General features: G+C 36.4%; 4 protein-coding genes across 5 annotated transcripts; 1 reads left to right on the top strand and 3 right to left on the bottom strand.

Moving 5' to 3' along the window:
- Nucleotides 1-467: 467 nt before the first annotated feature.
- On the bottom strand, nt 468-13,379 carry LOC123306901 (serine protease 27). Its single transcript, XM_044889094.1, has 6 exons — nt 13,126-13,379; nt 6,849-7,053; nt 6,587-6,768; nt 4,338-4,474; nt 1,736-1,982; nt 468-1,552 (listed from the first exon to the last, which is right to left on the bottom strand). The coding sequence occupies exons 1-6, from the start codon at nt 13,262-13,264 to the stop codon at nt 1,281-1,283; spliced, it is 1,182 nt and encodes a 393-aa protein (XP_044745029.1). The 5' UTR covers nt 13,265-13,379; the 3' UTR covers nt 468-1,280.
- On the top strand, nt 7,595-10,623 carry LOC123306900 (NADH dehydrogenase [ubiquinone] flavoprotein 1, mitochondrial-like). The gene is made up of 2 exons (XM_044889093.1): nt 7,595-8,300; nt 9,782-10,623. The coding sequence occupies exons 1-2, from the start codon at nt 7,664-7,666 to the stop codon at nt 10,498-10,500; spliced, it is 1,356 nt and encodes a 451-aa protein (XP_044745028.1). The 5' UTR covers nt 7,595-7,663; the 3' UTR covers nt 10,501-10,623.
- A 984-nt stretch (nt 13,380-14,363) lies between the features above and the next one.
- Nucleotides 14,364-19,301, bottom strand: LOC123306902 (carboxypeptidase B-like). 2 transcript variants are annotated; one of them, XM_044889095.1, is made up of 9 exons: nt 19,130-19,300; nt 19,006-19,066; nt 18,784-18,943; nt 17,688-17,845; nt 17,377-17,616; nt 15,426-15,488; nt 15,042-15,123; nt 14,659-14,777; nt 14,364-14,602 (listed from the first exon to the last, which is right to left on the bottom strand). In XM_044889095.1, the coding sequence occupies exons 1-9, from the start codon at nt 19,234-19,236 to the stop codon at nt 14,462-14,464; spliced, it is 1,131 nt and encodes a 376-aa protein (XP_044745030.1). In that variant the 5' UTR covers nt 19,237-19,300; the 3' UTR covers nt 14,364-14,461. The 2 variants fall into 2 exon arrangements, with proteins under 2 accessions (XP_044745030.1, XP_044745031.1); XM_044889096.1 differs by lacking the exon at nt 14,364-14,602 and having other exon boundaries at nt 14,719-14,777; nt 15,037-15,123; nt 19,130-19,301.
- A 612-nt stretch (nt 19,302-19,913) lies between these two features.
- LOC123306905 lies at nt 19,914-21,557 on the bottom strand. The gene is made up of 3 exons (XM_044889099.1): nt 21,298-21,557; nt 20,732-20,914; nt 19,914-20,211 (listed from the first exon to the last, which is right to left on the bottom strand). The coding sequence occupies exons 1-3, from the start codon at nt 21,361-21,363 to the stop codon at nt 20,041-20,043; spliced, it is 420 nt and encodes a 139-aa protein (XP_044745034.1). The 5' UTR covers nt 21,364-21,557; the 3' UTR covers nt 19,914-20,040.
- Nucleotides 21,558-21,833: the final 276 nt, after the last annotated feature.

The raw sequence follows: 21,833 nt of genomic DNA, 5'->3' as shown, positions 1-21,833 counted from the left end.
ATTGTATGTAAATCTTGATGGGATCTCACACTCTGCTCCTCACAAAATTGTCCAGATTTTGGGAAGCCATATACAAAAGAATAAGAAAAAATATATTGGTGTTCGTGAACCTATAAAAACCTTGTGAGCTGTAACAAAAGCTTCTGAAAAAACACGGTATAATAATATATGTTTTTTTTAGCTGGTGTTATAGGATAGGCGCTAAGGCCATGCAAAGCCTTGACCTAAAGATCTTTTTTGCAACTCCGCCCAAAATTTAGCTTAAATTTTATCGGAACTTTTATAGAGAACCCTGGAAAGTTCACGTATCATTTTGATCATTTTAGGCTCAAAATTCAAAAATCTTTTGAAGAAATCATAACGCTCTCGTACCTACGTAAAACCCATCGCGAAAAAAATGATTAGAGGGGTAGGTAGTCACATAAAAACAACCTTCATATAAATATTTTATTCACATTGACTAGAAGTAATGAGTTATCGCAATAATATCGATTTATAAATAGGAATGGCCGATACGATGAGCAATTTCAAGCATACCTACTCAAAATATAACAATAATTACATGGAATGAAGAAAATGACAAAAATGAAGTGAAAAAATTGTTTGAGTCCATCAGCTTTTTTTAATTCTTCAATGTCAACATACTCAATCTCATGTTGTTTCAATAATGGATGGAAATTATAAATATTGATGTTAGGAGTTCAGTTCCTTCGAATTTTTCAGAACGTTGATCATGAAATAGGATACTTCTTGTATTTTTTTCTTAGCAGAAGAATGCTAACTGCTAGTGTTCCTCATGAGGGAGTTTGAGCTCTTGAGGAAGATTGAATGGTGTTAAATAATTGGAGAATTGATAATGATTGTCATTCATAAAGTAACTAGATATACTTAAGTTGTAGCAAAGTACCTGTTGTGGTATCGCTGATTGGTTTGCTTCGAAGTTATATTATTAAGTCAGTTCAAATGATCTTCTAGGTTATGTCACTGTTTAGGGGGCCTAGTATTAGGCCTAGGCGATCTTCCCTCAAGAACAAAGGAAAAAAGTAAAAGCATACTCGTTCTATATCAATAAGATTCAAGTCTTCCTCAATTTTCAAGTAACCAATAATGAATTAATGTGTGGATATAATTCTCCAGTTTCTCCTCATGCAGAAACATAATTAGACCCATAGTACCTACTTCCCAATCAACGCATAATCCCATCATATCCGTTTATCTGATTCGACATGAATTTCTCGATAGTCGGTAGAAGTTTCCGATTTCAGTTAACCACCCGAACGTCAAACCCCAAACTCAACAACAGACTTGATCCAGTCCGTGGATAATGCGACGTTGTGGTAAATTCCAGGCTGATGGGGCTCGCCGCAACCGAAGCCCGCGCTCGTTATTCCTACCAGCGTCCATCTGCCGTTCTCCTGCAGGATAAGCGGTCCTCCAGAGTCTCCCAAGCAGGCATCTCGCATTCCGCTCTTGTGACCAGCGCATAGCATCTCTTCGTGAAGCTCCACTGAGATCTGCTTGACTTTGTGCCATGCTATGCATTCCTCTATATCTGTAGGAGGAAAACAACACTTGAAATGATAAAACAGCATGATTTATCAAGGGTGGCCACTGGCCGTATCTCGAAAATCCTATAATATTTACAGGGTAAGTCTCTAACTCAGACAAATATTCTTGAGGTCTCAAGAAACACTTTTTTCAAGCTCAAAGAAAATATTTTTCCACTGTTTCTCACCTAAAATCGGAACTGATGCACTCCTGAGAATGTTGGTGCCCATGAGTTCATTAGAAGGCAGGGTTTTTCCCCATCCTGCAACCACAGCGTTTCGACCCGATAGGGATATGTCGGAATCGGGGAGGCAAATGGGGGAAATATAGTAGGCGTATCCGGCTTCGGTAAGCAGCTCCAATAAAGCCACATCATAGCGGTCAGGCTGCGTTGTTCGATATTGAAATTTCGGATGAATCAGTCTTCTCCTCACCTGAAAACAAAAGTTTATTTTTACTCAGTGGTTTAGTATTTTTTCAGGATATTCATACAGAATCTGTGCTTTCTTGTCCATAACCTTCTTCATCCATTTGAACGCTCATTATATGCATTTACTCCTCGAGACAAGCTTAAAGAGGTATTAAATGTGGGCACCCCTCAAGTCAATTGAAGAGAGGCCAACATTTTCCATTTCAAGTTCCGTTATTTCAAAAATCACATTTTTTTTCACGTATGTGCATTGGTCTTCAAATCCATTGTCATATCTCCAAAATCATAGGAAGTATGAAAAAGATATTTAAAGTAGTTCAAAGGGCTCTGAAGCTCTCTAATCATATTTTGTTTCCCCTCCCTTCATCTTATTGAGAATTTTTCTTAATATTTTTATACTTATACCTCTTATAACTTCAGAGATACGCCGATGACAAGAAATGGCAAGAAAACCAACCCCTTATATTGTCAGTGTAGGTTCTTGAAACCAAGGTAATCAAAACATTGATATTCCTCTTTTGAATACTGGTTTTCTAAATTTGATGATATGACAGAAAGTTGTTTCATTAAAATCAAAATTTTTTGAAAACGCTGATAACTTGGAATGTGTTTTACAGAAAAAAAGCTCATTTTTTCATAAATATTGCATATCTTGAAATAAACAACCAATGCTAATAAACTGCTCCACATGAGTTATGGGTATTGACTTTAAGTGCAAAAATATATAGTTGAAATAAGATTTTTGTGATGAAAATTTATATTAATATGATTTCAAGTTGCAAATTAATTTTAGCCTGTAGGTCTGCAGCGTATATACAGGGTCGTTAGGAAAAATCGAGTAAAATAACGAAATTTTATTCCCAGAGAATTCAAGCATTTTAAGATTATCAATACAATGTATGGCCTCCACGGGCATCAATAATAGCTTGACGTCTTCTTTGCATACTACACACGAGGTTGTTGACCATCTCTTGGTTCCATAAACGGGGCAGAAGCTCTCTCAGATCATTTAAGGATTCTGGGGTAGGTTGATGATCATCTAATCTTCTTTGGAGCATGTGCCATGCATGTTCTATGCAATTCAAATCTGGTGAGTGCGGAGGTACCTATTGGTAAATGTGGAATACCAAGCTCCTCGCGCGTATTCTCCACTATGGCTGCACAGTGCGGTCTAGCGTTATCGTCTAAAAATTGAAAAGTTTCACCAATCGCAGCGTGACAATTTGGCACAACATTGTCAATGACATGCTCCCTATAGTGTAAGGCCGTCATATTCCCAGGACAAATGTGTAGATGTGTGCGCCCGTTGAAACATATCCCGGCCCATACCATAACACTACCCCTCGGAATGGATGGACTTCTTGGACATAGCGACGATTACGGGGTAACTATGCGTGGGATTGTCCATACTTTTATTCTTCGAGAATCTGAAAATCGTCCATATCTGGATTCATCAGTGAAAAGGACACTACGCCATTGATCGTTCCAGTTGATATGTTGCCTTGCCCATTCCAGTCTTTGACGCTTATGGTCACGTGTTAATAGAATTCCTCTTAATGGACGTCTAGAACCTAGATTCACCTCTCTTAAACGTCTTCTGGTGGTTTCGATGGAAACTTGGACCCCATCTGCATTTTGAGTATTCCGTAGCATTCTACACGTAGATGTAGGGTTTCTTCTCGCAGAAACGGTGGTGAAACGATCTTGAGCAGGTGTTGTTTTTCGTCGCCCACCAAACCTTGGCCTTTCCAACACGGAACCTGTCTCCCTGAACCTATTCCAAAGTCGAGATATCACACTTTGACTGACTTGGAGCCTTTCCGCTACAACAACCTGAGTTAGGCCATCCTGTAGCATTCCGATAGCCCTATTAGCCTCAGCGTTTGTTAATTTACGTCTTGGCATTTTCAGAAAACTCGTTTCAAATCGAAGCCGTTGATAAACTGACTTCATTTCAAAATAAGAACATTCATAAAGCATATGCAAAGAACCAAACTTCAGAAAAAAGACGACCAGATTGACGAAATGTCTGATTTTTATTGGATCGATTCAGGTTGTTATTGAGTTTTAAATGATTTTACAGCGATTTTCTCGAAGAGAACATACTTTTAAAAACGATTGAATACGATATCCCTAACTCTTGTGGAGCAGTAGCAGTAGCAGTAGCTCTATGTAATTCGATGAACAGCAGTTAAGGGATAAAGTTGCTTCAAAGCACAAATGATCACTATTGAAATCATGTTTGAATATATCGAAATAATTAGAAAAAAAACGAATCTTTGTTATCCAGTAAAAGTTATTTCGAGTCAGTGATTAATCTTTACCCTTTTCCAATATTTGTTAGTTTGTACAAGCTTACCCTGTGCAGCTCAGCTGGTGCAAGCTCTGAAACCTCCCCGGTGTCCTGGGTATCGAGCTCTCCCAAATACACCAAGATATCCTTCAATTTGGCGGTTATAATGCAATGCGCCGCCGTTGCGACATAACGATGGGACACTGTAATAAATTCAAGTTAATTCCAATCTGCCTGATGAATTGTGAGGTCGTCGTTAATTAGATTTGAGCGGTTAATGGATCCACCTAAATCAATCTAGTCTGCAAGCTCGTGCATCGGTCTATTCAACTATTCAACTATTGTCTTATTAGGACTTGCGACAAATGCAGAACACATTATTTGGCAGAATATCTTCTGTATTTGATAAATTGGAAAGATGACTGAGGAAGGGTACAGGGTATAAGTCCCCTGAGTCAAGCTTTTCAAGGAATTGAACATGTATGGGACATATCCCAATCAGGTTTGCCATTTTCATACTGGGATAAAATGGTTAAACTCATCGAATTAGAATTTTCACTAATTTTACGTATTTTGAAGACTTTAGGTGTCACTGAAGTTTCTGGAGTGTTACCTGAAACATAGCTTTTTCATACGGTAGTAATTGATAAATTATCTCAAATGAAAATGAGAAGTATGGGAAGTCCGGGACAGTTGAACCCCTTTTCACTCTGAAGACACTTAAGTTGTATCTGTAAATGGTAGCAATTTATTTCTTTGTGTGAAGATATCATGCCCAAATAGGTAACTATAGCTAATAGAAGAGTGATGGTGAGATGAACATTTTCAGTACAGCAATTCTTTTTGTAGGAACCGAAAATTGGCTTATGTCTCCATAACCTATGGGAGAGTTGAACAGGGGGCGAGAGAGACTTGACCATAAGTTTGTTTATCAGGAAAAACATTGAAAGAAAACAATTTCCAATGACCAACGATTGTTTATGTCAAGGTTTTCATCATCAGATGTATCAGCGTATGAAATACATATTTTCTACTGGAGAGTCACTCTCACTTATTTCCGAGATGTTTTTCACCTTTTTGAACCTTTGTATATTTTTATATTTATTTCTTTTATTCAATTTTCTTCTGCTCAGTGCGGGAAACGTGGAACACTGATTATGTCTCCCGACCATAGCATGGGTCAAGCACTCCCTTTTAGTCTATCCAAGGGATGTTTTCTTGAAACTTTTACAACTATGATTGAAAAGGCTCATGGTTCGTAAAACGATATTAATCAACGAAAGCATTAAAACTTAACAACACCACGTACCTATTAAACTTTTCAAACAGTGTAACAAACAAAAATTATTCAATTTCTTACTTCCTAACAACAAAATCACTTTCAACCCTCTCACTCCCGAACAGTTCTGATGGCGGCCAAAATGGAGCCGCCACTAGTTGTGCCTTGTTACGAGTATGTCGCAAGCTACTTACGATACCGGTAGCACGAAATTTGAATTGAAATATCCGAGGTGGTTCAAGTCTCCTACCTGGGAAACTCTCCCGGACTCCCCCTAGGTACAGATCTGAACCTTGAAGCACTGATTCAATTCCATTGTAAAGAGGACAAATTAAATGGTGTATTTTAACTCATTTCAACAAAAAATATACAATATACACATTTGTATTCACGTCATTGTGTGCCCTGAAGGGAGAAATATCCAGGATACGACTTTTAATGTCATACAATAAATATTCAGCCAAAAATATTCAAGAATGTATGTAAATGTAATCTCTGTGGGAATGTAATTTCGAAACTGTTCCAGTTTTGCTCCAGTCGTAATTTCATCAAAATTCGAATTGAAAACTCGTGAAGGTAACACTGATTGAACATGAACGATGAACTCAATTAAGGTTTCCATGTTTTATTAATGCGGAAATGAATTCAGATCGGAATGAATCGGCTCTCTGCGAATTTTGCAAATTGGACCGGACAGAATCGATCTGAGCTGGGAAGCGTGAAGTGTTATTAGTGGAAAGAAAATAGATCACCATGAAATATTGCAGGCCAGTTGACGTACTTCCGAGCTGAATGCTGATAATTCGAATCGTGAGGTTTCAAAAGAAGGAGAGGAAGAATGAAATGATAATTCATTAAATAAAATTGAATCCTCTAACGTTTCCACATATTCATTTCATCGATATATTTACGAACTATTATTATTACGACAAACATTTCACTACACCGCAGGTTTAGATAGTGTGAACGCCTTCATGTCTCTTTGAAGACATGAATATTTATGTATACATAAATAGCTATCAAAGATCGCATTTACCTAAAACGCCTCCGCACTGATATGAACCAATCTTTATATAGACCTGCCAAGGGTATTGCCCAAATTTAGCCTTATTACCACCAATAATCCTCTTCATGAACATTCTGTCTGTAGATATTCCACATTGTTCCTCTACTTCGTCAGTTCTTCTCTGCAAAATAGCAGTGGGAGCTACCTCTATCCTGAAAATAATTCGAGAGATGAGCTATGGTACGAAACCAAACATACAGGTTTATTTTCATTTTATGAATCGCCTACTCACTCTGAGTTCTTCTTTTCTTTCTTTTGCTCATCTGGTCGTTTTTTCTTCTGGGTAACACAGCAAGCTACAATCCATGAGCTAGCACCACATCCAGGCTGAACTGAACCACCTGCCATCCAGCAAGCTATGGATATGGTACAGGAATGAGAAATACCATGTATTTGACATTTCGCAGGATAACCAAAGAGAGTCACAAAAACTCGACCTGAAATTTTTAGATGATCAAAATCCTGAGAGATCAAAAAACGGTTTAGTGTTCGTAAGAAAACAAAAAGAGATTTTTAATACGTGGATAATTGAAAGCAATAGAATTAACATGCACCCTTGTTTTGCGAGGCAGACAATCTAAGGGAAAAGATAAAGAGCTGACTTAAATGGCGCGACATACCTTATACCCTAAGCAAAATAGAAGTTTGAATTCCTAGATGCACTCTCCTTAACAGGGTAAGGTAGCTGCAGGTTGACCGAAAGTTTTCAGCACTTTCGTCTGTTCTACTACGCCAACAGCACAAGGAACAACCTAACCTAACCTAACCTAACCTAACCTCATTCTATTCAAATGTAACTGTAGCCATCTTGATCTTCATTTTTTCCCGTACTAAAATTACAGGGAGTATCATGTCTTATGCTCGTGAATACCAGATCACCAAGCCCTAGCAACTCAGATCTGGCATATGCCAAAGCAATGCATTTGGCAGATACATCGACAGAATTATTCAACCTAAAAGTAGGTGATTTCTCTTCTTATTCATGTGAATTTTTTCTGAAACAATTACGCATAAAACATATCACCTTTGTTGACACTTAGTCGTGTCATGGTCATGATATACATCAGAAACTTAACGTCATTCATTCAACCGCCAACAAAGCTATTACATTCATCACGTAGATCCTTGACTGATGAAAACCGCATATTCACGAACCTCTATGGAAGGTGCGATTGGAGACTCAAAGGAGCCCTCAAGAGGGGTGACTGGTACAAAACGAAATACATCATAGAGAAAGGAAGAGACTGGGTTTTGAAAGAAATGAAGATATCTGAGCTACGAGGCAGAGGAGGAGCTGGTTTCCCCGTGTGGCTGAAGTGGTCCTTCATGAACAAACCGGAAGATGGAAGGCCCAGGTTTTTGGTGGTGAACGCTGACGAGGGAGAACCAGGCACCTGTAAGGACCGCGAGATACTGCGGCATGAGCCCCACAAACTTCTCGAAGGCTGCGTCATAGCCGGATTGACAATAAAGGCTAAGGCAGCCTATATTTACATAAGGGGAGAATTCTACAACGAAGCTTGTAATTTGCAGTTTGCTTTGTCGGAGGCTTACCAAGCTGGATTCATCGGGAGGAATGCTTGTAATACTGGTCATGATTTCGATGTATTTGTTCATCGGGGGGCTGGGGCTTACATTTGCGGGGAAGAAAGTGCTCTTATCGAATCTTTGGAAGGAAAGCAAGGTATCATATCAGTCAAATGTTGCTTTTGCACTAACAAATTCTTTGCGGACTTGTTTAAAGTAAAGATATCACATGTTTTCAAGCAAATATATTACATGTTCTCGAGCTCAACCAAAGATATTACATGTGTAATATCTTTGGTTTCAAGAGAGATCATATGCAGGGTGGAATGAGAGATCATATGCAGGGAGAGAATGGGCAAGTGTCCTAAAACTCCAAAATCGAATTTAAAATTATTTATGGAAACCCTTTTCCATTAGTTATAAAACACGTAAAAGATTCGCTTCAAAATTAAGAACTTTCAGAAATATACCCGAATATGTAAAAGCTTGTGACGTAGAATGCCTTTACTAAAGTCTAGTAATTTTTGTTGATTAGACAACAGTGGAACTGATTAAGAAGATATAGAATTCTATATCCACACAATACAAAAATTTTTTTCTGTAATCTGTGTCTAGACATACGATGACATTTTGTGTCATTGTTTGATATTTCTATGTACTGTTTGTTTTCCATGTCAAAAGTGATCACCAAACTTGATATTTATTAAGTCTATGATGATCATAAAACTTTCATGTCCTTTATTGATTCGACGGGCGTTGCCGGATCGTGAAAATGACGTAGAATGTTCATAAGAGAGCTCTCCTGAAATCAGAATTTTCGTAAGTGAATACAGACAAAACGCAATATGTTGAAATTCTAAAAAAATATATTTCGATACATTTGAGTTATAAGGATTTCAATGACATATATTTTGAAATTTAGGAAAATACCCCATTAATGGGAATAAATTTGGATATAGGTTAAAAACCTCAAAATAAGGCGAAAAGTTCCTCTGGATGTATGTCTGGATGTCTGGACTCTTTTTTGAAGAGTTACGTTGCTTAGAAAATGAAAATCAAGATTCTGCAGAGATATTTGCCGAATAAAGATGCACCTGACACTAATTTCCTCACTCATAGCTAGAGAGGGATGGGGGATGAGATCTCTTTTTGATTTCCTACCATAACTCTTCACAGGCTTCGAATACCATCATCCATCATTACAAATCATGCATTTGAATTACATTCAAGAACTTATCGTAATAATTAAACTGAAATCGGCCATTAAACCATTTCTTAACACCCCAAAACCAAGACGCAAAGATGTCATTCGGTTATATCCCCCTTTATGCAGGTATTCTATATATTGAATTCATTATTGAATCCCTTCTTCATGAGTTGATCAAGTGGAATTGGCTCTCGTGGTTTTGGTTCATGAACCAACTCCCACTAGGTTACGATCATTTATTGATATCAAGACTAGAACTGATTCATTTCTTCAACAATAAATGTCAAGCAAGTCTTACTCCTCTAGAACCTCAATGGAGACAACTGAATTGTTTCAAAAGCAAAGAGAAATTTCGAATATATCTCCTTGTTTTATGCCAACCGTTGGAAAGAATATCTTGATTTCAGCTAACACCATTCTCATTCTTCCAGGAAAACCCAGATTGAAACCACCCTTTCCAGCAGACATCGGCGTCTTCGGCTGCCCAACCATCGTTAACAACGTGGAGTCTATAGCGGTATCTCCTACCATCCTGCGCAGAGGAGGTAAATGGTTCTCGAACTTCGGACGTCCCAAAAACACGGGAACCAAGCTGTTCAACATATCCGGCCAAGTGGCTAAACCGTGCACCGTTGAGGAAAAAATGGGCATAGGCCTTAGGGAAATAATCGAAAAACACGCTGGTGGTGTGAAGGGTGGATGGGGCAACCTCCTGGGCGTTATACCGGGAGGTTCTTCAACGGCAATCGTAAAACCGGACAGTTGCGAGAAACTAAAGTTGGATTACGACGGTTGCTTGGAGTTTGGATCTTCGTTCGGCACTGGAGGCGTGATAGTGATAGGAAGAGATGCGGATGTCATCAAGGTCATAGCGAATTTGAGCCATTTTTACAAGCACGAGTCGTGCGGGCAATGCACACCCTGTAGAGAGGGCACCAATTGGATGATGAAGATTATGAATAGGTTCGTTACTGGGCAAGCGATTCCCGATGAGATTGATCTTTTGGATGAGCTATCGCGACAGATAGAGGGTCACACTATATGTGCCTTAGGGGATGCTGCTGCGTGGCCTGTTCAAGCATTAATTAAGAATTTCCGATCGGATATAGAGGAGAGAATGAAGGAGTTTCAGTTAAGAGCCCGTAGTTAGAAATACATATGATTTATATACATTTCATTTGTTTATCAATATATTAAGTCCTTTCGTTTGCATAAAAATTGTAGCACTTTTCTACACTCGATTTGATTTACACCAGTGTAGAGGAAGTGTAGTTAATCTACACATAGTCAAAAGGAGATGTAGAATAACTACACCTCCTCTACAATGGTGTAAATTCAATCAGCAAACGAATACTAAAATCGAGTGTAGAAAAGTGCTACACTTTTTATGCAAACGAAAGGACCTATTGATTATATTTACTGGATCAAACATACAGTTTTATTTGATGAATCGAAAGAAAAATAATACAGGGTATCTATTTTCTTAGTACTGCTCTAGCAGTATATTCTGTCGATAAATTGAAGATAGCTCTTGCTTCATAAAAATGTCTCAGAGATGCTACGTTGCGAAAATACAGGGTTTTCGAATATTTTCAGTAATTGCGACTTGAGACCAGTTTGGAAACTACCAAGATAGGTACGTTATTGTAGTCAGAAAGAATTTAATTTTGGATCACGAATTCTTCATCAATATCCTACCCAACCGTTTGAAAGAGATATTTTTCTCAAGAAAAACAATTACTTCAATTGGGAAACAATAGGTTCAATGCAATACAGTACGATTTCAAGGTCAGATTTCATTGAGTATTCCTCCTCTACCCTTTCAGGACTTTTATAACACTTTCTTGTCATGTCAAAAATAAGCTTTTTTTAAGGTTGGTGTTCCTGTAACTGGAAGTAATTCTTTCCAAATCACATCATGTTCTTAAAATGAGAATATGTGATGACTTGATGTGGCCAAAACTTGATGATAATCCTTAACTGAACTGAAGAAACACTGAATAACATGATTTTCATAGGAATGAGTCTTAGGTTACGGAGTTCCCTTTAATTGAATGCTGAAAATGTCCTCGTTTTGCTACAAACACTTCTGACAGCTTCTTCTGACAGATTCAAGATCTATTTAAAATGAAAGGATCACCCTTAACTTCTATTCTTCGGTTGGTCCAATTCAGAAAGAGGGATTTGAAGGAGGCTATAGGAAAAAAATCATATGGTTAATGATCACACGATCTTAGAGGAAATTGATGTTCGGTGAATGCCTGTTGTTGAAAATACCAGTTGAACCATTAATCAAAATTCAATTCAGCTCTGAAAGGAATGATAATTTCATCAAAAACGTTCCATCAAAGAAAATAGGTCGACAACCCAACATCGCCCTTTGACTGATGGCGCAAAAAACTCCGATTTTTGAGAAAGAGGTTACTGAATGAGAAAATTTTCTGGTTTTTTGGATGCTCAACATCCTCATATTTTGAAATTTGACATATCCAGAAAGATAAAACCAAGCTTCATAAGGAAAGAAAATTGATTCAAGTGATCAATAAATTGGTTGAGAAACCACTCGCAGAAGGGTAATCAACATTTGCAATTTACTGGTAATACTTCAATTTATAGGGTTGGCAACAAATTGTTGTCTCCTTTCAGAACCTTGTGCCAACGAAAACATCTGCCAGTTTATATTCTTTCACAACATTTTCAACATTTTTGGTTAATCATAGGTTTTTTTTTTGGTCGACCACTTCCTTTTTTTCTTTCACGTTAATAAATCGTGAAATATCGATATTTGGAATATCTGGAAATATTTGGAAATATTGATAATATAGATCCAGCAAAATGATGCATCCATAGCCTTCTTGGCAACGAATTTTTTCGACCTCATGTTAGTTATTTACTCCTAGCATTCCAACCTGGTCTCATCCTTCAAAACTATTTTCATAAAATCCCTCAGTTTGATGGTACATACACCTAAATAATTACGACGAAAAGTATTAGGATAACAATTCTAGCAGCAGTAGATATTATGGAAGTTTTTAGCATCACATTCAACGACTCATAAAAAATAGTCTGTTGGGATGAACACTCATCGTTGCTCATATAAGATCCATTAAAATTCGTTTCTCGACATGATTCTGCCGAAATCATTCTGGCTTTTTGACCGACTCTGCCACGTAGGTAGAACAATATTATTTCAGCTGGCTGTTCATTCATGCGAAATTCGAAATAAGGTAAAAACACAAACCCATTATTACTGACGAGATAAGCAGAATCGTGTTATGAAGTTTAGACGAAAAAGCCACGCAAGAGCGATATATTCCGGAAAACATAGCTAGAGGGATTTTCATCGTTTACCTAACGTATTATGGAAGCTTTTCAGCAGGAAGCTGGATGCTTGGGCCACCTTTGTTTTTCCTCGCGAAATGATGGATTGAAATTCGAGGCCGGAATCACCATCAAAGAAAATTTTGCTGAGGTTTTGATGGGTTTAACTCAACTGAGAATTATTCAGAATATCACTTTATTTTTATAAGTGTAGATAAAAATTAATTGACAGGATGGCCTTATGTAGATATTCCGCATTTTTCCATCTTTCAATTTATGGTTTCAGAATGTTTCATTAACAATTCTCTTTATCTTCATGAATAGCATAGTTTCGAAAACCTATACTCTTCACTTTTCAGTTTATTTCGATGAATTTTCATACCCTGCAATTTATGTATGTTTTTTCTGTATCTTGACGGTGTTGTTCAAAGTCAATCGAAGTTTCTATGCCTACCTGTATTTTCTAATCCTTTCGAGTGATCGTGAAAACTGCCATCTATACGATTTTCCTCCAGCCTCTTCGATATCAACTTCCACAAACTGAAACCTTGAACAACATGACCGCACAACAACAGTAACACAAATGTACGCATGTCTCGATCATCTTAAGCCACTGCTGTGATCATTTTGCCAGCAAGAATGATCTTCACCAGACTGCCAGATCTACTGTTAAAATATCTCTTCTGTTATAACCGGTTGAAGATGTCAATTTTGTTCTTTACCGACTGAAAGGCAATATTATTCTCTTATGGGGACTGTCGAATAGAATCGGATATTGGAGGAAGTGTACAAAGCAGGGCAGGATTAGCCCGATTGAAAAAAAGTTGTACAGTGTTTGATTAGAGAATTTTCTGTCTCTGAATCACATATCCCATTGGCATTGGCATTTGATAAAAACTTCCTTACCTGACACTTTGCTTATTATGCAGGGTATCCCAAACAAGACACTTCAAAACAATCCACACAGCTCATTTTCACAAAATACTCTCAATCGAAAACAAATAATGTATCGTATGACACATTTTTTCAAACATCATCTCAATCTATAGATTTCGGATTTTACGAATCGACTAGTAACAATGAAATTACCTGAGGTTCCAGGTATATATGTTCTCTTTCTCGTCCTTATCACATCCAAAATTCAATTGAAAGAGTCATTGTTCGTTAATTCCATCAGTTGATAACACATTTTACCCTGAACTGAAAATTGATGAAGGGATAAGGGTGGAGAGAAAAACCATACGAATTATCGAGAAAAATTCAACCGTTTTGGAAGGCTTTTTCAAATTTATCAGATCGAAACTTAGCGATTCTAAGGTTCGAATATTGATATTCCGATTCAAAGAAATGTGCCTGCCCTGTTATATCTCAAACTTAACAGTAAAAGAACGATGATAACGGCACCCAGCTGTCGGAAGCTGACCCACATTTAGATTACCTTATAAATACAATGAAACCGTACATTTATGATCGAAATGATCTGCTTCTTGTAGCTACCGAATTCGAATGATAAGTACCTAGGCATCTCATGAATGAACTCTTCTCTGTTAATTATGAAATGTGATTGACCAAATGCTAAAAATATTTTGTTGTTTTTTTCAGCGAACAAACCTACTCCTACGATTTATTTATTTATATGGATGACTAATACAGAATAACACCTAGTCAAGAATTTGAATACTGCAAGAAATGAAAATCATTGCTCTAATCAACAACAATTGCAATTCGATTAACAAGTATTAACAAAATTCCAAAAAATTGGCACATAACTACTTTCGTTCTCGATCAAATCAACTAACGATCTTCTTCCAGGGAAACTTGTAGATCTCCTCGTGAAAGCCAGTTGAACGTGCTTGATATCTCAAATATTTATCACGATATGAACCCACCACAAGTCCCTTGAGCAGGTTCTGAAGCTTTGTATTCAAGCTCTGTGGAAAATAATCGAATTTTGTGTTGGTAGAGCACTCGGTGGAAATTCGATTACCTTAAGTGTGTCTCTATTGTCAGTTGCTTTCAGCGAAAAAGTTAGTTGAATGTTGAGGATGATGCTTTTTTGCAGAGTTTCCAAGAGCCAGTCATCCATTCTACCTCCCTCTAAACCACCTGGAACAGGACGTGAGATTTATCAAGAGGGGGTGGGGAAACTGACCTTTCTGTATGTTGTCATAAAAAGACCATGAAATTCAGGGATTATCCAACATTGAAGCGGAATTGGTACAATAATAAATTTTTAGGAGGATTTTCATTGCAGAGGTTGAAAACTGTTTCCATTAATTAAGTAAACATGTCGATTTTTCAAGTATTAATTCAAAATATCGAATTTCAATTCGCGAGTTCTATACTACAGTAAATATTATTTTACCTTACCATATTCAGCAGTGGAAACTACTGACAACGAATTATACGAAATATTTTTAGCAGCCTTTATCGCATGCATGGCTAACTGTTCCTGAAAAAAACAAGCTTGTTAAGGATGCACACTGCCTGGAACGTTTTTCTGTTCCTCATTACGTACTGCTATTAATTAATGGGTAACAGTGAAGAGATTATTTTGAAGGTATTGAACGGGTTTCAGAATTTCTTGTTGGACAAGAATTGACAGAGGTTGACGAGGTTTGTCCAATTACATCAACAAACTCGATTTATTTATCAAGTTATTCTCTCCCTATTATAACGTTCAAAAGTGCCTCCATGAAAAATATTAAGGGCAAAACGGCTCCCAGTAGAATATACATAAAAGCTTATGCTCACCTGCAATATCCATGAATCATGTTTCTCCATAGTGTGAGCATATGGATATGTTATAGCGTCATCCTGTAAATTGAACATTATACGTTTTTACGACGTATGATTTATGCGTTATGGGAGATGAAAACGATGTTTTCAATTTCATGAAAAAACATGGAAAAATATGAAGATGAAAAAAGAGTACACTCATACAATTGACTAGAAAAAGAATAGACAAGTTTCCAACGGAGAATTAAAAACATAATAATTTGTTTTTGGTGAAAGTAAGAAGAAAACATTTTTCTCATAATAATAGTAAACGTCTGCTTTTTGTTGTAATACTTTTTTCCTTGTTGTGCAACGATAGGGACTGAAAGTTACTTCTTATATTGGTATGGTAAAAAAAATTGTTTTCGAAATAGGTACCTATACTCCATTCACATTTATTTTAGCAGTCGGTTGGCCATGAAATTTCTCAATTTTTTGTAACTAGAACGGAGTGAGGTTGGCACCCATGAAATGTCGTTAATGTCATAACGCCGTTGCCACAACTAATATCAATTTTCATTACGAAAATGCCGAAAGTAATTGAAAAAAGAGACAGGGTTTCAGGAAGTGCTATTTAGAATTCAGGTCCGCTCATTCAAATAGTTATGCCCTGATATTTTAAAATCCACAATACGTCAGACGGTAGCGAACATATTCAATGCAAGAGTATGTAATTTTTCTAAACGACTTATATTTCAGCTGAATATTTCCACAATCAGAAAGATTGTGAATGAAGAGGATGACAAAGAATTTCCTTCTATTGGGAGAGCCAAAAAAGCGGTGGCATTTGAGAATTATATGTTTGAGTGAATTAATGCGAAAAGTTTACCTAATTATTATAATTATATCAATGTATTAAGATGAACAGCCACAAATACGTGCCAGTTATCCTGTTAATTGTTTATTCATGTGAAATTTTTGTTCAAAGGTGAAGTTCATCTTGACTCGACACTTCCTTTAATTCGTTTTACTTATATTCGTGCAAGATGATTTTTGTTGAAGAATTTAACATTCCTATAATTATCTGTTGATTCCTTCGGGAAATATCCGTTCCCAACCACTGCATCATATGCATTTCATCTTCGGGCTAATATTTTTGAAATCTACAACTGATGTAACGTATTCAAACTTTAGCCAAAAAAGATAACAAACATTAACTCTCCTCAAGCTAGTGCATATTATGATATTATACTGATCTCTTGTATTTTCCATGCAAATAACTGGATTTGGTATGCCTTCAATCAGTTTGTATAAAATGCAATTAAGTTCGTCACATATTTTCCGAAGAGATTCGACATTGTGATAAAATACGTAATAACAGAAACTTTTACGTAGAACGGACAACATAGCGTTGATTTAAAACCCAAAAATGTTTCGACAAGCGTCATAACCCCACATTTTCGTACTATATAGAGTGTAATGTGTCAAATTTCCACCCGAGTGCTAAAATAAAAGTGATTCGAGTATACCTAATCCAGCATAGGTATACGTATTTCAGTAAAACAAACGAACAATGAAAAAATGGATTCATAAAAAATTTCACTACCAGCCAGTGTTCCCCAAATGTAATCATTTTTAGAAATATTGTTGGTGGGCCAATATCCTTCACATCAGAAACCATTGTCCAGATAAAACTTAAATGTTGAACAAACCTTGGTAAAACTATTTCACAGCCAAGTTACAGTTTTCAATTGATCGAATCCCTTTTGTAGAGAATTTTGTCAAAATAAAAAAATACAGGAACCCCAAGCAGCATCCGGCTAGTTCAGTACCTGGATTGGTGACCGGCCTGGTCATGAACTCGACGGAAAGCGCAAAAGCTCTTGACTTTATCCCACTGCTTCTTCCTTTCTTTCGAAGATTTGTTCACCTTCCAAAACTTTTCAGTGTAAAACGACAAAAGTCTGACAACCCAAATTACACTCACCTTCGGCGTGGAGAAGAGCAAGAATACGGCTGCGGTATTGTTTCCAATTTCCTCAAAGTACTCCCTGATAATCGCCGATTCAGTTTCCGAGAAGGGTTCATCTCCGCCATAATGCTCGTCATTTGTCTGTCTCGGAAAAGCGTCGAAGTGACTATCAAAGTTGTTTAATATATTCACGGCGTGTCCTCGTCTGAATCCTCTCATGTTCTTGAGCCACCGGAAGGCCTCGCCCTTCTGCCTCTAAAAGGAGTTTGAGGAGAAATTTTCGATCCGCCGGATGATCGTGATGTTGCTGAACTTCATAACTTTACCTTTTGATATACAAATTCGTATCCTTCCGGATTGACGAGCGGCAGGAAATGGTAGTCGTAAAGTGGCAGCAACTGAGCCAGGATCTTGGTGTTGGTTGTCCACTTGGTGAAACACTGGACCAGGGCTTGAGGACAGGCTAGGTCAGAGGCGTAAATTCCTGCAATAATATGGCATGTTCTCTTATTGGTAACAAATCCACTTATATTTGAATACAACTTGAAATCAAGGAATTCCAAATTCTTAAATAATTCTCAATAAACTCTATCTTGAATAAAAATGGTCGTATAGCAAATTTAAAGCCAAGAAGTTGTAGCTTCCAGTTTCTTGTTTTTTTATCTGATCTTCCAATTATTCTAGCATAAACGATTTTCAAGTAATCTTGAATTAACCACCGTCAAAGAACATTTTAATTTTTTTTCAGACTTTTTTTGGCTTAACCTCTGTATGGACCAGATAGCTTGTTCATTCAGCTTACGTTTATTTCCTCGAAGACCTTGAAGCGACCAGTTCTTTCTGAGCCAAAGATCTTTGCATGGAGCTATCGCACTTTGATTGGAACTGGATTATTTTGTCACTGAGTTATTGATATCTCAGTCAGCAATTCAATTCTCCATAAGATTCAGTAATCGTTTCTTCGAAAAAGTTTTTCCGTGCTTCAACTCAATTTGGAAAAGCAACAAAAAAGCGCTTTTGGCAGTTGTCTGCCTAATCAAGAGCTGAATCAAAATTATCGAGGAAACCACAAATGTTCAGTATGTCCATTACAGTTCAGTATAATCACGAAGATCATTGAAACATCCACAATACACTAATTCACAAAGTATTACTTTCCTAGAATGAACACCGAATCTCAACCGCTCTCAATGAAAACCAATAATTGATTCATAAAGCAGAACTATCTCGAAATGATCTCAATTATGACTGGCCGCTCAATATCGAACATAAAATATATCTTGTACAAAATGGCGAATGCGCCTATATTGCTCAAACGGATAATTGATGTTTCTTCCAGTTTTAAATTGGAATGAGGCAGAATTTCCAACAGCTGACCCACAAAAATGCGAAGTAAGGGATATTTCCCTTGCTTCTGCTTACCTCCAATGAAGACAATAATAGGCTTAGAATATCCAGATGTCAAAACAAGATCATAAATGGGATATGATTCTTGACTATCTATCGATTCAGTTCTGCCGATTTCATATAGCGTTGCAAAATAAGAATAATTCTTCGTGAAAACCTTCAGATAGTTTTCTAGCTGAAACAGATCAGCGAGGCGTTAAATATTCAATTATTCTTGTATCTTATACACCAACATACTTCTTTGAAGTTTGGTACTATATCTGAAAACTCAGGAACTATGGTTTTATTTTCAGCTACACTGAAATGAATTAATTCTGCCTCGAATATCAGGCTCTACTTGGAATAATATTTTCAGGCTTACCTGACATATCGCCCCTCAGTGTATTGTCCAAATTTCAGAAATGGGCAAGGCAGAAGGAGAGCTGTTATTGTTAAACAAATGTTCATATAAACATATCTTCTCTTCATGAATGTGAATATTTAATCTACTCTATAATATGGAGGTGATAATTATTATTTCGATTGACGTGATTGGCACTTGTCATTTCTGAAGTCAAGAATAGGCTTTTTCGAATGATTTTTGACAAGTGCAAAGCTGTAGAGCCAACATATCAGTTAAAGTTTTTTTTTAACAAAGGGAGCCCCAATTTATTTTTGTATTGATTGTTCTTATAAGAAAAAGAAAGTTGTTGAAGAAGAATAGAATCTGATTTAAATAAACTCTCCCAGAAATTTAGTTTTTCTTCGCAAATGATAGATATTTTTTTATAATGATAATTACAAGCAATCATTTAGAAGCTTATTTGATGGCGTTAGAAATGGGTGCTCTCAAATGTTGATGATGTACTTATGATATGAAAACACAGGTTTTAAATTTTGGGCAAGTCTGTATCACGAAATATTAAATATAAGGGGTAGATATTCAGTCCTTAAGAAATCTCCCTTTTCACTTCAGTAGAACGCTATAACGCAGTATTGTTAGTAGCATAACCAAAAGCTGTCTGTATTTCATGTTTTGAAGAAACTATGGGGAACTTTGATAGACATAATATTCGATTGAAGTCTGGAAATTCTTCAAAAACAACAACTATGAATTTTTTTGAAGCTCTCCATGAAAAATTGTATTTTTGGCAGGATGACAACAATTTGGGATATTGAATCATTTATTCATTAAATTTACAGATTTAGTAAATCATACATCAGTTCATTGAACTAACGGATGGAAACTCTATAAAAACCAAAGAGATAGCTTCATCCCTTACACCTTCATTTTCAATTGAAAGTGTACCATTGTGTTCTCCAAATCCTGAAGAAGGGTCCTTCGGAAGAATAAAAGTACGAATTCGTTGGCGTCTGTGGAAAAATCCTACGTGGATATGGAAAACTCACTCTTCGAGGTAAATATGTTTTCGAATCTGGAATTATTTTTGGACGTCCACCATTCTGGAAGAGTTGAGATATTTTTTGTTAATCTTAACTGAAAAACTTAAAATATATCTACCATCAACCAAGCAAAAAAATAAAGTTATCTCTCGCACTATTACTTGTCAATAAATATTGAATTGATATTGCCGATAATTGATGAAAATTCATAACTGAAACAGATTTTCACAAATATGAAGTTTTAAAACAAGTTTACATTCACCCACCTGAAGATATGCTTTCGTGATAGCGAAACACGGGTCGTGATTTAAAAACTCATATTTGTAGAAATCATATAATCTGCTTTCAGTTCACTTGTCAATTGATTTGATATTTTCAATCGTCACCCGAACTTGATTTTCACCAAAAATTCTTATTTTTCTTAAATATGCATTTCAGAAAGAATAATACTAGATCAGAAGGAAGAAGTTTATTCCAAGATATTATGAAGATGTAAAGGAATAATAAATATGAACTATTTCGGATCTGTCCATTTAAACCAATGTTTCACGTAGAAATGTTCATTTTCCTCTTGTTTTACCTTAGGCTTAGGTGGAATGTAATTCAATGGATGAGGGTTTGGTTTCAAATAAACTGGGTTTACTGTCCTTGCCATAATATCTATGGGAAACAGGGTTGATTCCCTGCACTTTCCAAAGACCTCAACCTCGGATGAATCGTCGAAGTTCTTGTCATATTTGTCTATCGTATAGGCAGTTGTTGGCTGAAACAAATAATGGATAGGTCAAAAATCATAGTCGTACAATTTTCTTCATCAGAAATGAAAAGGTAAGTTTCAGCCAGTTCCTTATTAATTTCAAATTCTCTTTAATTCCAATGCTCCTTTAGGGGTTTTTGAAAAGTTTAGAAACTTTTTATGAAAAAATTGTCTGTAAGTTTGATTTGATATAAAATACTGTGCCTGACTTATTGTCGCTTCAAAAGTTAACTCATAGTCATTAATTATTTTCGGGCAGATTCTCAACAGATATTTTTAATATGAAATGAAAATTACCCCATTAATATTGTATTGCCAATTATAAGTGTGCAAATGTGTTTTTCATATCAAATATTGATTAAGAAATTGATGGTAATATAACTACTCACCCCCAACACCAGCAAAACAGGCATAAATGCCAAAAGAAGTTTGAAGTAAATCGTCATTACCAACATTTCCGATTGGATCAATTGATTCTGAGTACATCCAGTAAGTCCTATTTATACCTAGGTAATATGTTTGTTTTACATCAAAACGTTCACTTCTGTATAAACATAAGAAAAAAACATAAATATTTTCATTCGACTCTTCCTTATTTTGTCTCTTCCGGTAACTTCAAATAGAGAGTTCAATGCGCGATCTATCTCTTTTATAATGAATTACTCCCCAATTTATGAAGAGATACAGGCTGTCTAATTAGCTGCCTATACAGGGTTTTTAATAAATGACCTCTCAGTGGTCGTCAATTTTGAATGGCTATGATATTAAATTCAAAATCCGATAAGGAGCAGCATAGAACTGCAACGTGATTTGTACAGGCCCATCAGTAGTTCCCCATTGATTATTATCGATGTTTTTTTATAGAAAATTCAGATGAATGATGAGAAATATGTTCACCTTTCGAAGAAAACCAATCGAATTCTTT

This window comes from Coccinella septempunctata, chromosome 2 (genome assembly GCF_907165205.1).
Source record: "Coccinella septempunctata chromosome 2, icCocSept1.1, whole genome shotgun sequence".
Lineage (NCBI taxonomy): Eukaryota > Metazoa > Arthropoda > Insecta > Coleoptera > Coccinellidae > Coccinella > Coccinella septempunctata.
This window is presented reverse-complemented; position numbering and strand designations above follow the sequence as displayed.

Excerpts from the sequence above, each read along its gene's own strand:
- LOC123306900 (XM_044889093.1), top strand. The coding sequence starts at position 7,664 with ATGGTCATGATATACATCAGAAACTTAACGTCATTCATTCAACCGCCA. Across the intron at positions 8,301-9,781 it reads ATCTTTGGAAGGAAAGCAAG|GAAAACCCAGATTGAAACCA; the intron begins GTATCATATCAG and ends TCATTCTTCCAG.
- LOC123306901 (XM_044889094.1), bottom strand. The coding sequence starts at position 13,264 with ATGCGTACATTTGTGTTACTGTTGTTGTGCGGTCATGTTGTTCAAGGT. Across the intron at positions 6,769-6,848 it reads AAAGAAAAGAAGAACTCAGA|GATAGAGGTAGCTCCCACTG; the intron begins GTGAGTAGGCGA and ends AATTATTTTCAG. Across the intron at positions 1,553-1,735 it reads TGCATCAGTTCCGATTTTAG|ATATAGAGGAATGCATAGCA; the intron begins GTGAGAAACAGT and ends TTCCTCCTACAG.
- LOC123306902 (XM_044889095.1), bottom strand. The coding sequence starts at position 19,236 with ATGAAGAGAAGATATGTTTATATGAACATTTGTTTAACAATAACAGCT. Across the intron at positions 19,067-19,129 it reads ACTGAGGGGCGATATGTCAG|TGTAGCTGAAAATAAAACCA; the intron begins GTAAGCCTGAAA and ends AATTCATTTCAG. Across the intron at positions 17,617-17,687 it reads ACGAATTTGTATATCAAAAG|AGGCAGAAGGGCGAGGCCTT; the intron begins GTAAAGTTATGA and ends AACTCCTTTTAG.
- LOC123306905 (XM_044889099.1), bottom strand. The coding sequence starts at position 21,363 with ATGTTGGTAATGACGATTTACTTCAAACTTCTTTTGGCATTTATGCCT. Across the intron at positions 20,915-21,297 it reads CTGTTTTGCTGGTGTTGGGG|CCAACAACTGCCTATACGAT; the intron begins GTGAGTAGTTAT and ends TATTTGTTTCAG. Across the intron at positions 20,212-20,731 it reads ACATTCCACCTAAGCCTAAG|AATGGTGGACGTCCAAAAAT; the intron begins GTAAAACAAGAG and ends CAACTCTTCCAG.